The following is a 15,599-nucleotide window of genomic DNA, read 5'->3' as shown; positions in this document are numbered from 1 at the left end:
TGATTCTTTCACTGACTGAGTTTTCCCATTGGTCAGAATTTATTTTCCTGAGCTTACAGGAAGTCGTCCACCGCTCTTTCTCCGAGAACTGAAATCGTGCGCGGTGGTGGCGTGTCGGGGTGGCTCAGAGTTAGCCGGTTAATAAGGTGGAAAAATGGCAGATACGTTGGCACTTTTTACTTCCATTGGGTTAAGTGAACAGAAAGCGAAAGAAACTCTTAAAAATGAAGCGTTGAGTTCTGCGCTAAAGGACGCTATTGTACAGGTAAGATCCGGTGCATGAGGAAACTCAACTGCCACAGTGGACAGCTGTGAATTATGACAGACGTCCACTTTTTTAGGCTCACTCGTTGTATTCACCTTCACCTTCACTTCCAGCTAAGAGAACGAAACCCGTACATCTTGCCTTTTTCATACGTTTTACTTTTAAGCAGTTGTGACAGTGTTAAAATACTTTACTTTTTGAAATTTCCAAACTTGTTTTTGTCATTCAACTCTTAAGACTGTGAATTGTTGATGGATATCGGGATTCACATAATGGTCAAACATCACAAGTCCTCCTTGCTTGGGAGTAGCCCTGTTGCTCATTTCTACTCTTGATCTGGAATCTAACAAACCCTGTTTGTCCTCTTTTCTATTTCAATAGGCCCAAAATGTCCGTGGAGCATCAGAAGTGGACAAATCTATGGGCACTTTGTTGTACAGTATGGCATCTCGCCTGAAAGACATCAAGCGCCTGGCCTTCCTGTCAGACAACATAGCTCAGTCCAAAATCTGCACCGAGTTGCAACTTGCAGGTATTTCTACACATTTGAAATGTTGCAACCTGAATTAAACTAACCACAGCAATTGCTGCCACATTTGTTTTTGTGTGTAATATTTTTCACAGTTTTATCAACACGTAAAAAATGGTAACTGCATTATCTTTATTCAGCTATGTTCATATTCTTTAGCATGGCAACAAAGTCAGGGTTTCACAAAGTTTAATGAGATATTATAAGACTATGGAGCATAAAAAATGGTCAAGTATGAAGACTTGAAATTTTTCTGAAAGCTAACAACAGTCTGTCTTTTTGCAGCGGCACTGGAGTTTGTGAAGAGCCACCCTCAGGACCCAATCAATCAAAAAGAGTTCGAAGAAGCATGTGGAGTGGGCGTGGTCATCACACCAGAGCAGATCGAGGATGCAGTAAGTGCATGATCTAACATTTCTAAGAAGTATGCATTTTACAAGCTGGTGTGAGTGGTTTGATCAGTGGTTTTTGAATTTTTACAGGTGGAGAAGGTGATCAAGAAGCACAAGGAACAGCTGCTAAAAGAGAGATACCGCTTCAACATGGGGTTGCTTATGGGTATGATGTCGTACTTAATTCATGGGAAATTGTGGGACCCAATGAAGCCAAATAGAAAGACAGAATGTCACACTGAGCTTTTGTTTCTGTAACAGGAGAGGCACGTGCTGCTCTGAAATGGGCAGATGGAAAGGTCATCAAAAATGAGGTGGACATGCAGGTGTGTTTTTAAAAAGAAAATACGTTTTGAGGTGGAATAAGACTCAATATGATTCTATATTTACATCTGATATTCTTTTCAAAACAGTTATACAAGATATTAATACAAAGTTTGTCTTTTTTTTCAAAGGTCCTTCACCTCTTGGGACCCAAGACAGAGGCAGATCTGGAGAAGAAACCTAAGGTAGGGAACCTTCCATAATCTGAAATAATACAAACACACTCATTCATTTTCTTATACCACCCTGTCAAGAACAAGTCTTTTTCTAAAAAAAAAAAAAAAAAAAAAAGATTAAGAAAAAAGAAAAACAGATATTTGATGAGCTTTAAAAGTTGATCCATGCAAGTTTTTTTATGTACCTTTCCAGATCTCTGTTGTAAGATATGTTTTTCTATAGTTAACTTTACTAGAAACATGTTTACTGGCCCTTTAATCCCTGTTGTGCATGTGCTGAGATCAAACCACTGATCAATTTTTAACTATATTACAGCCCCAGAAAGTTAAAGCTACAGAGAACGACTCAAAGGTGAAGAAAGAGGAGGTGGCGGTGAATGGTAAGCAGCTTAAAAAAAAAAAAGAGTACAGTGAATTGTTTTTGTTCACATGTGTATCCAGTGGTCTGTTGGTTGTTGAACTTTATTTGCTCTTTGATGGTTGTTAAGGTGAGGCGATGACAGGGGAGGGAATGTCGCTGATGGAGCAGCTTCGAGGCGAGTCATTGAAGTTCCACAAACCAGGTGAGAAGGAAACATAAATGAAACAATACATACTCATTTCTGCCTGTTGTTCCTTTATTTATATGCTTTTAAGCTAACTCAGGTTCTCATTTATTCTTGCCTTGCAGGAGAGAACTATAAAACAGAGGGCTATGTGGTCACACCAAATACAATGAACTTGCTCAAAAAGCACCTGGAGATCACTGGTGGACAGGTAAAGTGTTTCATTTGTAAGAAACCTGTTCATTCGAATAAATAAGGTACACTAAAGCTTTTCCTTTACAACTCCTATAGATCCGAACCCGTTTTCCTCCTGAGCCCAATGGTATCCTTCACATCGGACATGCAAAAGCTATCAACTTCAATTTTGGTTATGCTAAGGTACAAGTCTTCCTGTCTTTTATTCTTCCTCTTCTTGTCTAGACATTGGTTTTACAAACTTCATCTCACCCTGCAGGCAAACAATGGAATTTGTTTCTTGAGGTATGATGACACGAATCCAGAGAAAGAGGAAGAAAAGTACTTTACTGCTATCAAAGACATGGTTGAATGGCTCGGTAAGTTTCACTTAAATGACTTAACGTTCATTAACATTCATGAAGACAGTCTCTTGACAATGTTGATATTTTACCCAGGCTACAAACCGTATGCTGTCACACATGCATCAGACAACTTTCAGCAACTCTACGATCTAGCGGTGGATCTGATTCGCAGGTAAAATGGGAACTCTACACTTTTGCTTTGTCCATCTCTTGAAGCAGTGTGTGCTCATATTTGATCATGTTGCTTTCATCCATCAGGGGTCATGCGTATGTTTGCCACCAGAGGGGTGAGGAGCTGAAGGGCCACAACGTTCCTCCATCACCATGGAGGGACAGGCCTGTTGAGGAGTCTCTGGTGTTGTTTGAGAGGATGAAGAAGGGCATGTTTGCTGAGGGAGAGGTGACACTCAGGATGAAGATGGTCATGGAGGATGGGAAGATGGACCCTGTGGCATACAGAATCAAATACACGCCTCATCATCGGACAGGAGATGAATGGTACAGACACCTGAACTGTTTTACTTTATCTCTAATTTGTTCGTGTCATTTGAATCATCATAATTCTGCAACAAATTTTGTTTGGACTTGTCTTTTGCAGGTGCATCTACCCAACGTATGACTACACCCACTGTCTGTGCGACTCTATTGAAAACATCACACACTCGCTTTGTACCAAAGAGTTCCAGGCCAGGTGAGCATAAATCCTTTTAAAGTTACTATCGGATCACAAACTTGTGTAAAAGTTGACCTTCTTACCTGGGTTTCTTTTGTCTCTTACAGGCGGTCGTCATATTTCTGGCTGTGTAACTCTTTGGATGTGTACTGCCCTGTTCAGTGGGAATATGGGCGTCTGAACCTCACCTACACTGTTGTGTCCAAGAGAAAAATAATAAAACTGGTCGAGACTGGTGTTGTCAGGTAAAATACCATTTCTTCTTTTTCATGGCTCTTTTTTATTTGTGAAGATTGTCACTGGAGCAGCTTTTCTTTCCCTACTTTCTAAAACCACACAAAGCTTTACCACTGATTGCATTAACAACACCTGGGAACCATAAGTGAACAGCAAATTAATTCTGCTGTATCGACAGAGACTGGGATGACCCTCGACTCTTCACCTTAACCGCACTGAGGAGAAGAGGTTTTCCACCAGAGGCCATCAACAACTTTTGTGCACGGGTATGCATATAGGATTAAAGGATGATTACTGGTACACAGATGATTCTGTGATCTTCTAATAAGTTATGTTTGGTGCTAGGTTGGAGTCACTGTGTCTCAAACAACAACAGAGCCCCATCTCCTGGAGGCATGTGTGAGGGATGTGTTGAATGAAACGGCACCCAGAGCCATGGCTGTGCTGGAACCTCTTAAAGTCACCATAACCAACCTTCCTGAAAATGCAAAGGTTTGTTTGAACTAACATCTCAAAATTATTCCATCTTTGAGGATTTGTCATATATTATTCATTTTGTCTTCTCCATCATAATGAATGTCATGAGTGCTGAAACTTCCTTTTATCTTCCTGCTTTGTCACAGTCAGAAGTACGGGTACCAGACTTCCCTGCCAATGAGACAAAGGGCTGTCACACGGTTCCTCTCTCAAAGACGATATTCATCGAACAGAGCGACTTTAGAGAGGTAAGAAAGAGAAACAGACAACCATGAGAAAAGAAAAGTTCCCATGGTACAGAAACTGTTTACAGACAGATGTTAATTTTGCAGGTGATGGAAAAGGGCTACAAGCGTCTGACCCCAGATCAGCCTGTAGGTCTCAGACATGCTGGATATGTCATCTCTGTCCAGAAAGTCATCAAGGTAAGACTGAGTGTTTTAAAGTGTGCTCAGACCAGATTTAGTTTGGTTTTTACGTGCTTGATGTAGCTCTAAACTGGGCAGGGCAGGTAGCGTCATAGGCTAATAAGCAGGTGATATTTAACAGCTAGCATGTTTCTTTCAAAGTCTGTAACGCTGTTGAAGCTTCTGAGAAATATTATTTTAAATACCAGTGGGTCAGTGTCCTTAATACATATCTTTCTAATGACCACTGTCTCTCAGGACGCTCAGGGTAAAGTCGTGGAACTGGAGGTGACGTGCAGCAGTTCTGAGGCTGCAGAGAAACCAAAGGCCTTCATCCACTGGGTCAGCCAGCCGCTGGTGTGTGAAGTGCGTCTCTATGACAGACTGTAAGTCACAGAATTCACTCAACTCCTTCACAACTTTCATCAGTGTAGAAAAAAAGGTTCTTTACAAAATCTTCTTCTTGCTTTTGAAGATTCCTGCACAAAAACCCAGAGGATCCCTCCGAAGTGCCCAATGGTTTCCTGAGTGACATAAATCCTGTGAGTAACTCTGCAGCACAGATAAAAAAGCCTGTTTGGATTAACTGACATGTTTTAATATGTGAGGTGTTGTTTCTGTCATTCAGAATTCCCTGCAGACCATCAGCAGTGCCTTAGTGGATACCTCAGTCAAAGGAGCAAAAGTTTTTGACAAATTCCAGTTTGAGAGAGTTGGATACTTCTCACTGGACCCCGACAGCACTTCAGAGAAGGTAGATAACAATGAAGGGACCCCATGAATTGCATGTTGTCTTCTTTGTTCCACTTTGAGCTTGTGTAGCTACTCCTTCAAAAACTAATAAGTTTATATAATGTGAGTGTTAAATGCCATTTTATATCTTTGTCTCCTCAGCTTGTCTTCAACAGGACAGTCACCCTCAAAGAGGACCCTGGGAAGATCTAATGAACTAAGATCAAGCCACACTTCTGCTTCCCATGAGCCCACAGATACATGTCCAAATGGTTAACATCACTGAATGTGTAATTTCAGCAAGCAGCCGGACTACTAAATTTGAGATTGAGTTGAACTAGATACTGTAAGAATAACATTTTGTATACATTGGTCTTACTGAAAAAGAAGAATAAAGATGTCAGTTTTGTTTCTTTTTTAAAGTATCACTTTCTCAATCTCAGGGTTGGTCAGTCAATGTAAAATTCTTTTATTATACAAGAGCTCTATCTACATTAACCTACAGTATTTTTCTTTGATGAATGTATGCAATTTTGGATTTCTTTGCTTGACAAGGATCTCCTGTATGTTAATTTAACAGACTCTCGGCTGACGTTACACAGAGGAGCTGCTTTCAAATGCCATTTGTGACTTTCTTACAAAGGTGGTGAGTCACTGCCAATCCTCTGTCCCTTTGACAGGAGATACAGATGAATAAAATAAAATCATTGATGTGTCTCTGTTCACAAGATACATGTTTTCTTCTAGTGGTTTGTTAGACTTTTATGTTATTATCAATATTGGATGGTATAAATACTGATATGTTGGCTCAATGCAGTATCAATCCTTCACAAGGGGACACATCGAGTAGAGGCAGCAGATAAATAGTGTTAAAACAGAAGGCTATTTCCTTTCTGTAGTGTGACTAAAAGAAGTAAAAACTCAGAAAACTCATATTGCTAAGTTATTTTGAATAGAAACACATTTTACTGCACATGATGAGCTTATATGGCAGTGATGTTATCAATCACTTTTTCAACAAGGAAAATGTTGACAACATGCAAAGCATGAAGCATGGAAGAAGGGCTGTTTGCCTCTACCACAGAAACTTTTAAATAAAGAAAACAGCCTTATTTGTTTGTTGCAACAAGCTTAAATCTTGAAGTTAATTCTGATAGTGAAGTTATCATGGTTAAATATTTATTTCCAAATCCTCTGACATATTGGCTAGTTCCCAAACAAATAAAGTTTATTTACACAGAAATCAAGACAGAAAATAATGCATTACAAATGGAGCAAGTACCCCCCCCCCCCCCCCCCCCCCCTTCAAAAAAAAATAAAATAAATAAAATAAATAACTAAAGTAAAAAAAATAAAAAAATAAAATTACATTAAATAAATAAATAAAATATAGAATGAATAAAAAATAAAATAAAATAAAATAATGTATTCCCAATGCAGCAAGTAAAAACAAAAATAAAATACAATCCAAAGTGTGAGATGTGTCTTCCTTAAGTTTACCCTGTAAAAAAAAACAAAAGTGGAAATAACCAATCAAGCAGATTATTTGTCCAAAACATAGACTGTATTTACCAAAAAAATCTCTTTCAAACAGAAAGCAGTGAAAGAAATGCAAACCACGCTGAAATATTGTGCGTGGGAATTTACTCTTAACTGCCTGGAACCTCCAGGGCACAAGCTTGACACTGAAAGCATCTCTAGAGGACCACCTTAAAGGATTCAGAAGCCAGTGAACCACTAGGAGCGTCTGCCTGGCAAAACTGTGTTTTAAGGTGGACTGGCATCTATTTCTACTTGTCGGTTATTCAGCTTGCATGTGACGCCTTTAAATGACTACTTAGCAAGCGCCAGGTATCGCGATATCACTTTAAGGAAACATCGCGACAAGATGAAAGAGTTACAAGCAGCCCGCTTATTGGTCTGGGTGTTCTGTTGTAAGATGGCGCCTAGCGAAATATGAGTGGTTAAGAAAAAGAAAAACTACAAGCTCGGCATTTCGAGAAAACAACGCAAAATACAGATTAAACCAACCACACAGAACGGTTAGTAACGTTTAAATTCCCGCTCGTTGAAAGACAGACGCCATTTCTAGGGCTGAAAAACGCTCGTGGGCTGCTTGAGCTTCGGCCCGTTTATGAAGAGCAGTAGCTATCGCGCCTGTTAGTGTTAGCCAGCTAGCCTTTAAAATAACAAAAAAAATTGTGTGTTTATGCCTATCATTTACAGGGATGTCAACCAGTCTGTATTGCTTTCTATGTAACCACAAACCACATCTTTTACAGTGTATTACCTACACATGAACGCGTTGATACAGTGTTAAGAAAACTGTATTGAGTCCTATTTGCAAACAACACGCGGCTAGCTAGCCGTATACCTGGCTAACCTAGCTTGTTGTGTAATCAGCTGAAAGATTAGCTTTAATGGTACGATTGCCCCACGCACATAATCGCAACTTGGCTGATGTGTAAAACTTGAATAATTTCAGTCTGCAGCAGTTTTTATCGCAGCTTTGAGTTCGGCTTCGGATTTGGAAAGAAGCCGCGCTTTTGTCCCTGCTCGTACTCAGATAGAATTAACCCTTTCCTATTACCATGTCTCTGTTTTACCACTGGGCAGTAATATGCGGCTCTGTTTATTAAAAGCAAACGTTGAAACAGGCACCAGCCCATCACTGTATCCCCTCTTGCCTCATTAGAACCCATCATATATACTTTGGTTGTGCTTTGGCATGCGATCCTCGGTCATTTGTTATTGTTTCTGCAGGGATTGTAAGACATTTACCAATTTCTAACAAATGTGAATACAACTTTTTTCTGATTCAGATCTCTTTTTAAGGAAGACAACCCTGTCGGCAGCAATGAATAACTCCCTGGATGGTACAGGCTCTTATGAGGAGCTTGTGAGGCAGAAAGCTCGCAGCATCCCCCAGCATCGCATGAAAGAGTTCCTTGAGTCCCTGGCCAGCAAGGGTCCTGATGCCCTGCAGGAGTTCAGCCAGCAAAGTGGAGATACTACAACTACCACCACAACAATGGTCTATCAGCAAGAGGCTAACTGCATATACACTGACAGCACTGAGGTTGCAGGGTCACTGTTGGAACTGGCTTGTCCGGTGAGTCAATGCAATATATATAGTTAAAGCAGCCGTTTTCTCCACAATATAAAGCTCTGAAATGGATATTGTTTTCTGATGCAGGTGCAGGTGCAGGTCCAGCCACAGCAGCAACAGATTCAGGAGGTATCTCAGCAGCAGTCTGTACAACAAGCTACAGAGCAACAGATTGTGCAGGTTATTACTTTATTATTCCTGTGCAATGTGTGTTTAATCAACTTTGTGCTCAATTTATTTAGAACTGTTTTTTCCCCAGTATTTCAAACTCTTGAGAAATGTTCTTTAAAAATATTTTTAAAAAATGATGACTTTGTCTCATGAGACAATGAGACGCCAACGTTTTTTATTTAGAGCTGCCAATGCTAAAATAATACTCTGACCATCATCCCTACATTCAGGTGCAGATCCAGGGCCAGCAGCAGGGTCAGATGCTGGGTCAGGTCCTGCAAGTACCCTCTGGCTCCCATCAGCAGCTTCAAGGTGTGACAACTGCACAGCTTATTCAGCCCGGGGAACTAACAGAGGAACAGCAGCAACAGGTGCACATCTGAACAAAATCATGGCAGATGTCCAACTCTGATGTCAGACAGGGTTTTGAATTGATATAATAGTTTTTATCTCCTTCTTTGTTGTAGCTGCAAGCCCAGTTGGTGGCAGCTGTTGCGGGAGGACAACAGATCCAGATCCAGACAGTTGGTGCTCTCTCTCCTACCCAGCAGCAGGACAACACTGAGAGGAGAATACTGGGAACTGTTGCCACATCACAGGGAGCAGGTGTCCTTCAGCCAGCCAAAAAGCGTAAGGTTGACATGCCCATTACTGTGTCCTACGCTCTGCCTGGTCAGCAGGTGGCTACAGTCCTGGCCATCCCTCAGGGTCAGGGTCAGCAGCAAAGTTACGTGTCTCTGCGGCCAGACCTCCTGACTGTGGACAGCTCCCACCTTTACAGTGCTACAGGCACCATCACCAGTCCCACAGGGGAAACCTGGACAATCCCTGTGTACTCTGCTCCTGCTGGTTCTGGAGGTCGCGAGCAGGTCACGCATATTGCTATCCCCCAGGAGGCTTATGGCACAGTGCAAGTAACAGGGGCAAACACTACAACAATGACAACAATGCCAACACAAGTCACCATTGAAAATGACAAGCTGAAAATCCCTGCCAGCCAGAGTCAAACGGCACAGGCTGTTTCCAGCATAACGAGCTCTGGAGGAATGGGGGGACAGGAGGAAGTGGTGCACACATTGGCTGCAAACACACTTTTCCCTGCCCAGCTGATGAACGGAAACATTCACATCCCAGTGGCAGTACAGGGCTATTCTAATGCCACGCAGTCTCTTATCTGGGATCCACAGCAGCAGGTGCTGCACACACAGGGCCTGACAGGGCAGGATGGACAACAGCTACAGGTAATTACACATGTGTTACCTTTTGTTGTGGTTCTTTTTATTGCACATAGTATATATCTTGTCTTTTTTGCATGCGATAACTGTTCGTTTCTGTGTGGCAGGGTCAGGCAGTTGTAACAGAGGTAGATGGTCATGGGCAGCAGCAAGTACAGGTTCAGGAGCTGCTGCTTCCTGCTACTCTGAAGCCAGAGGAGGGGCTGGATGTGTGGAGGCTTTGGGCTCAGCGGAAAAATGAAGAGATGGACAAATCAGACAGAAATAAATTGGCCCCAATTGGCCGTAAGTGAAAGTCAAAATATTTTGTATAGAGTTGAATCCTATTTTATATTTCATACACATGCCTGTATTGTCAATTTTGTGCTCTGCTTTATCCTCTAATGTACTATATTGATTGTCTGTGCGTGTGTGTGTGTGTGTGTGTGTGTCTCAGGACGACAGGCATTGCGTTTCCAGGAGGACTTGGTATCCTGTGCTGTAGCTGAGCTCTGTATGGGTCTGTCTTTGATGACCACAGAAGCTCGAGGGCTGGAAGGGGAATCGTATGAGGCTGACGTCCTTTACTACGTATTTCTGTGCATACAAAAAGTATGTTCAAACATGCACACTATGTTCACAGTTTCAATGTTGAACCATTTTTTGAAAAGTTTAATCTTGTATCTTTTTCTGCAGTATTTGTTTGATAATGGTCGTGTGGACGATGTTTTCTCGGATCAGTACTACACACGCTTTGCTCACAGTCTGCACCAGATCCTAGATACATGGAGACCATCTGTACATCCATTAGGTGAGGGAAAAAAGCTGTTTTACCAAACTCAGATTAAAGATGTTTTTCCGTGATCAGAGTTGACTTTTTGCTCAATCCTCAGCTGATCTTATGATTAAATTTACCTGCACCACAACAGTCTTGAAATAAAAAAAACTCATCTTCCTTGCACTGGTTTTGATTGTGGCTGATGAAGCTTGATTCTTCCTTGCAAAAAAGTGAAGAAAAATACATATCTTCTAAATTATCTGAATTCTTTTGAATAAGTTTACATTTATGATGTAGCCCCATGATTCTGCATTTGTCAATTATAAAGACCTTTAGTTTATTTTGAAGGTTTAGTGTTATTCATGTGCACTCTGTTGCCTAGATTTTAACCATGGGTTTTGTGTCTTCAGTGATGTTTCTTTTTGCTTATGTGTGACACTTGTCAAATTTTTAAACTGTCAGGTTTTTTACAGTCTTTTCTTTACATTTTTGCCAGGTTACATAATTCCCAGCCACGTGACGGAGGAGATGCTGTGGGAATGTAAACAGCTGGGAGCACACTCTCCCTCTACACTGCTTACAACTTTAATGTTTTTTAACACAAAGTAAGTTTCACTAATTTAATGATTTTCTTTCACAGCTAATTGACATTGCCACAAAACTTACAATTATGTTCCTGGACAGATTTGTTCTGATCCTTATTTGTTCATGCTTATCATTTATTTCTTTTTAACAGGTACTTTCAGCTGAGGACAGTGGAGCAGCATCTAAAAGTGGCCTTTTCAAAAGTGTTGAGACACACCAGGAAGAGTCCTAACAACCCCAAAGACAAGAGCACCAGCATCAGATACCTGAAGTCAACAGAGAGGTTTATTGGACAGAAAGGTTAGAGGTCACATAACTCGATTTGTGTCATGAGAACTAACCCAGTTTAAGAGATTAAAAACAATTCTTTATTTCTGTGTTTATTTATTTATTTTTTTCCACTTTGTTCAGTCACTGATGACATGTATTTGGAGCAGCTGGAGGACCCAGAGAACCCACTGCGATGCCCAATCAAACTCTACGATTTCTACCTCTTCAAATGGTAATTATAAGCTGTAACTAGAAATCCAAGGACTGCAGTGAATAGGTTTATCTCAAGGATCCTGATGTGAAATGTGTTTCGTGCCCTTAGCTTGTCTGTCTTCATATATAAGGAAAAAAATGATTGGATTTTTAAAAACTACCAAATGATATTTTTATAGCAGGTCATTTTACAACCACAGATGTGTTTTCTATGATAGCCAACTCTTTCATTTAAGGCAAGGATAAGGAGTGCCTCTGCCTCTGCTTCCTCCTTTTTTTATTAAAACTCTTGCGTTCCTGTTATTGACATTGGCTCTGAAATACAGGCTGCACTCAGTGCTCAAGTGGGTTTAAACTTGTCAGAACACTGTTGCTAGGCAACTGACAGAAACATGGATTCTGTATAATAACTCTCCTCACTTTCCACTAGAAAGCAGTGAATACTTTTGTTTCTTACAACATAGAAATTTACCCAAGAATAAAGGCAAGTGACTTATTCCGCCCTTGCTGCGAGCGTCCTTCACTGTTAACAGCTCTTTGGAAACAGAAGTGTACGTCAAATTTTTCTGGTCGATCACTGATCTTTAAAAGCCTGACCTGCCGATACGGATTTTTATTTTTTATAACTGACGGCATATACCTTCAATGTTCCAATCTTATTTTATTGAAAATTATTGAACAATACCTGTGAAACAATAAAATCTTTTTTTAAACTTAAACAACCATTAAAGGGTTCTGAACTTTAGGTCTCAGAGCAAAAAGCAACAATTGCTGGCTGTCAGACCTTTCGGAGGTGTATAAGATCAGTTTAATTTGTAAGGATCACCATAACCCACTTGTTCAATATGAGGTCATACTGCATCTCTTTGTTTATAAACTTGTTCACAAAAACACCAAGAGTTCAGGACTTTAAGCTTGACAGAAAGACAACTCAATCATTTTGGTGACATGGCATGCATTAAATAATGCCAGGAAAAAACAATCAGCATATTATTCTTGATCCACAGTCTTCTTTGGCATTTTTTCCTTGTCCCTGTTTGTTATACAGAGTAAAAATTGTTTGAGTAACACATTAAATACCAGAAAAAGAATGCTAACTGCATCAAATAGCCCAAAAGTACAAACAAACATTGGCAACAGATGCTGGAAAAACAAGTGTTGTGCTGTGAGATTTAGAAATAGAAAAAAAAATCAAAGACTGAGCATAGTGGTAAAATGAAAACATAGAATCACGTCGAGATAGATGCCACTCGTACCCTCAACTAGCAGCAGGTGCAGATGCGACTGCCACACAAACAATCAACAGAAGGAGTGTCCTGTGCAGTATTTGTATAAAGTTTAGCCAAAAAGATGCCAGGGACTATCACTTCGTAACTAAGTTCATAATTTGACCTTCTGGGTGGACTAGCAGTAACTGTTTAATTTGAAATGCCTGAAGGTTGTCTTTTGTTTACCTGATGTGAAGATAACATGTCACTGATGTCAGGGGGACGGGTGGTTTACAGCTTGCCTCTCTGGTCACAGCACTAATGGTTTATTATTTTATTAGCTAAAGATTGGCCAGACCTGTATCTATGAATAACCTGGTGAATAAGTGCTGCCTGTTAATGCACTCACTCTTCTCTGTTCCTCTTTTAGTCCGCAGAGCGCTAAAGGTCGCAATGACACCTTCTACCTGACTCCTGAGCCTGTGGTGGCTCCGAACAGCCCCATCTGGTACTCCACTCAGCCCATCCCAAAGGAACAGCTGGAACAGATGCTCGCCCGCATCCTTGTTGTTCGCGAAATCCAGGAAGCCATGAACATGTCGGAGGGCGTACACTAGTTGGACTGGAGGAGAACAATGAATGGACTTTTCTTCTTCTTCGTCTTTCTCTTCACCCAGCCTTTGATTGCTCATTATCAGTAGTTTTCTATTCTATCTCACCCTCCTGTGGTCTTTAAGGGTGGCATGTATATGTTTATATTCAGTATGTGTCAGCATATCTTACACATGGACTGTACATACGCACACGACCAATACAGATATTTGTTTGTCTTATTGATGCAGTCCGTCAAACGTTACCACAGTTATGTTTTCCTCTTTGTTTGGCCAAAGGATGTAGTGTCTAATGTTTTTTTTTTTTTTTAACGGACCTGAACTCTAATTTAAATGTTATTTTAACTGTTGGTTCTCTTCACCAATAGTCTGCAGCAAGTGTTAATTTTCTTACTTGTTTTGTTTTAATCTGTAATATATTTCTTATATATTTTCACTGGGGTTGGCCTATGCTATGCTGCTTTTCCTAGACACTGCTCTTCTTTCCCACATCTGCCTTTTCTCACTGTAAAGTCTTGGAGTGAATACCTCAGTGGTATTAGGACTCGTTTTTATAGCCAGAATTTGGCTATAAGCTCATTTTCAACTTGTGTGAGTTTCTCCTTTTTTCTTTGTACATCACTCTCAGTCTGTCTTGAGCAGAAATCACAAAAAAAACTCTGGGGATGACCTGCTTTGTTTGTGAATGCTGCTCCGTCTTGGACTAGCTCAGCAGCATTAAACCACATCAGGACACAGACTTTATTGCAATATAGAGTGGTCACTCGACATGCAGCCACTATCACTCGCCACATGGTGGAGACATGGCAGAGGAAGGACGCAGGATGGTCACTGCTGCTGGAACCACCGCTATTTCTTCTAACCATCACCAACTCAACCCCACCCAAACGAGGGATCTATGTATCATACATGTTTATTACACAACAGAAGAAAGACTCTTAAAAGTGGGTTAGCCCTTAATGTTCTATAATGTATAATACTCATAGCTCCTTCATGTACTGTAATAGGTTTCAGTCATCTAAGGAGAATGGCAGTGCCTGTGTGTTTTTGAAACATGACCTTTTTTGTACAGCCACTATACCATGTGTCTGCCTTTCTAGCATTTCTGCACTTATGCCATTGCGTAGCAATAGCCTGCATTGTGATATAGAATGATGCACAATGAGTTTTTCAGAAAACCTGAATAAAAGTCATCTCATCATTTCATCAGGCCAAAAAAGTCCAAAACAATTTATGCAAACAGACTAATTTATCCATACACAGACACTTTAGATTATGGAAGAGGTGTTGTCATTTAAATGGGGCTGATGTGCTTGCGTGCTCCCTCTGTATCAAACTTGCTGTGGTGGCAGCCTTGTTATTGTTCCCATGAATCTCAGGGTAAAGCGATTCACAGTAGAAGAACAGGTCCAACCTGACCAACAGGTTCTCGCCCTGATCTTCCCCCCCAGTAACAAAAGGAAGTGCTGTGTCTGTGTTTTTTTCCTGCATGTTTTTGCATGTTGTCAGGCCAGTTTTGTCCCTGTAGGGCCTGTTGTCACAGCACATTGCTTTATTTCTGCAGCTCCTATCCTTTCTTCCCAGGTGCAGATACAAGGACATGTTTCAGTGTTATTTTTACTCTTAGTCATGCTTTCACATCTCCAGTTGGCACGTTCAGGAGTTGTGTGAGCCAGGATGAAACGTTGATGATGAAGGCAGTATCCTCCTCAGTAGGTTCCCAGGGTTAAAAATCTGCTGCATTGTATTCTGGGGCTGGTCTGACGGGAGTGACAGCCGATGATGGTGATGTCTCCTCCTTCGTCCAGAGGAGCTGTGGGGACGTTCCTGACTGTGGTGGGTTAATGAGCTGCCTCCCAGAGTTTGTAGACTGAGAGGAAATGCAATCATTTTAACCAAGAGCTACAACACATACTGCACACTTTGTGTGTCACTGCTTACTGGGAGGATATTTCTGTATTCTCACCTTGCCGAGGTTCCTCCACTGATCCAGTATAGTAGACACTGATGAACAAATATATACTGCTCCTGTGTGTACACAAAAGAATGAGGAGATAATGAGGATGCGGCACCTTGAATAGGAGCACTGAGCTAACGTGGGTAGATGACAGATTTATAAGACACTAGGAATTGAAATATGGGTC

The 15,599-nt window shown here is 40.9% G+C and overlaps 2 protein-coding genes across 2 annotated transcripts; both read left to right on the top strand.

Annotated features, from left to right (window-relative positions):
* Window positions 1-58: 58 nt before the first annotated feature.
* qars1 (glutaminyl-tRNA synthetase 1) lies at window positions 59-6,026 on the top strand. The gene is made up of 23 exons (XM_074682471.1): window positions 59-265; window positions 647-797; window positions 1,080-1,189; window positions 1,277-1,352; window positions 1,448-1,512; window positions 1,642-1,695; window positions 2,003-2,066; window positions 2,175-2,249; window positions 2,357-2,442; window positions 2,523-2,609; window positions 2,686-2,785; window positions 2,864-2,942; window positions 3,029-3,268; window positions 3,369-3,461; window positions 3,551-3,688; window positions 3,859-3,946; window positions 4,026-4,172; window positions 4,304-4,405; window positions 4,490-4,582; window positions 4,823-4,950; window positions 5,040-5,106; window positions 5,193-5,318; window positions 5,459-6,026. The coding sequence occupies exons 1-23, from the start codon at window positions 155-157 to the stop codon at window positions 5,507-5,509; spliced, it is 2,331 nt and encodes a 776-aa protein (XP_074538572.1). The 5' UTR covers window positions 59-154; the 3' UTR covers window positions 5,510-6,026.
* Window positions 6,027-7,126: 1,100 nt separating this feature from the next.
* LOC141799945 (transcriptional regulator QRICH1-like) lies at window positions 7,127-14,607 on the top strand. Its single transcript, XM_074682374.1, has 12 exons — window positions 7,127-7,338; window positions 8,119-8,408; window positions 8,493-8,585; window positions 8,807-8,947; window positions 9,044-9,817; window positions 9,919-10,096; window positions 10,248-10,402; window positions 10,487-10,601; window positions 11,065-11,173; window positions 11,305-11,453; window positions 11,565-11,655; window positions 13,275-14,607. The coding sequence occupies exons 2-12, from the start codon at window positions 8,154-8,156 to the stop codon at window positions 13,459-13,461; spliced, it is 2,247 nt and encodes a 748-aa protein (XP_074538475.1). The 5' UTR covers window positions 7,127-7,338; window positions 8,119-8,153; the 3' UTR covers window positions 13,462-14,607.
* The last annotated feature ends 992 nt before the right edge of the window (window positions 14,608-15,599 follow it).

The sequence above is a fragment of the Halichoeres trimaculatus genome, unplaced genomic scaffold (assembly GCF_033239565.1).
Source record: "Halichoeres trimaculatus isolate MK-OKI-2021-1 unplaced genomic scaffold, fHalTri1.1 fHalTri1_scaffold_11, whole genome shotgun sequence".
Taxonomy (NCBI): Eukaryota; Metazoa; Chordata; class Actinopteri; order Labriformes; family Labridae; genus Halichoeres; species Halichoeres trimaculatus.
The sequence above is the reverse complement of the archived record's forward strand: the minus strand, read 5'-3'. Positions and strand labels throughout refer to the sequence as shown.

Coding starts and splice junctions, on each gene's coding strand:
- qars1 (XM_074682471.1), top strand. CDS start 155: ATGGCAGATACGTTGGCACTTTTTACTTCCATTGGGTTAAGTGAACAG. Junction 798..1,079: donor CACCGAGTTGCAACTTGCAG/GTATTTCTACAC, acceptor GTCTTTTTGCAG/CGGCACTGGAGTTTGTGAAG. Junction 1,353..1,447: donor CAACATGGGGTTGCTTATGG/GTATGATGTCGT, acceptor TTTCTGTAACAG/GAGAGGCACGTGCTGCTCTG.
- LOC141799945 (XM_074682374.1), top strand. CDS start 8,154: ATGAATAACTCCCTGGATGGTACAGGCTCTTATGAGGAGCTTGTGAGG. Junction 8,409..8,492: donor TGTTGGAACTGGCTTGTCCG/GTGAGTCAATGC, acceptor TTTCTGATGCAG/GTGCAGGTGCAGGTCCAGCC. Junction 11,454..11,564: donor GAGGTTTATTGGACAGAAAG/GTTAGAGGTCAC, acceptor CACTTTGTTCAG/TCACTGATGACATGTATTTG.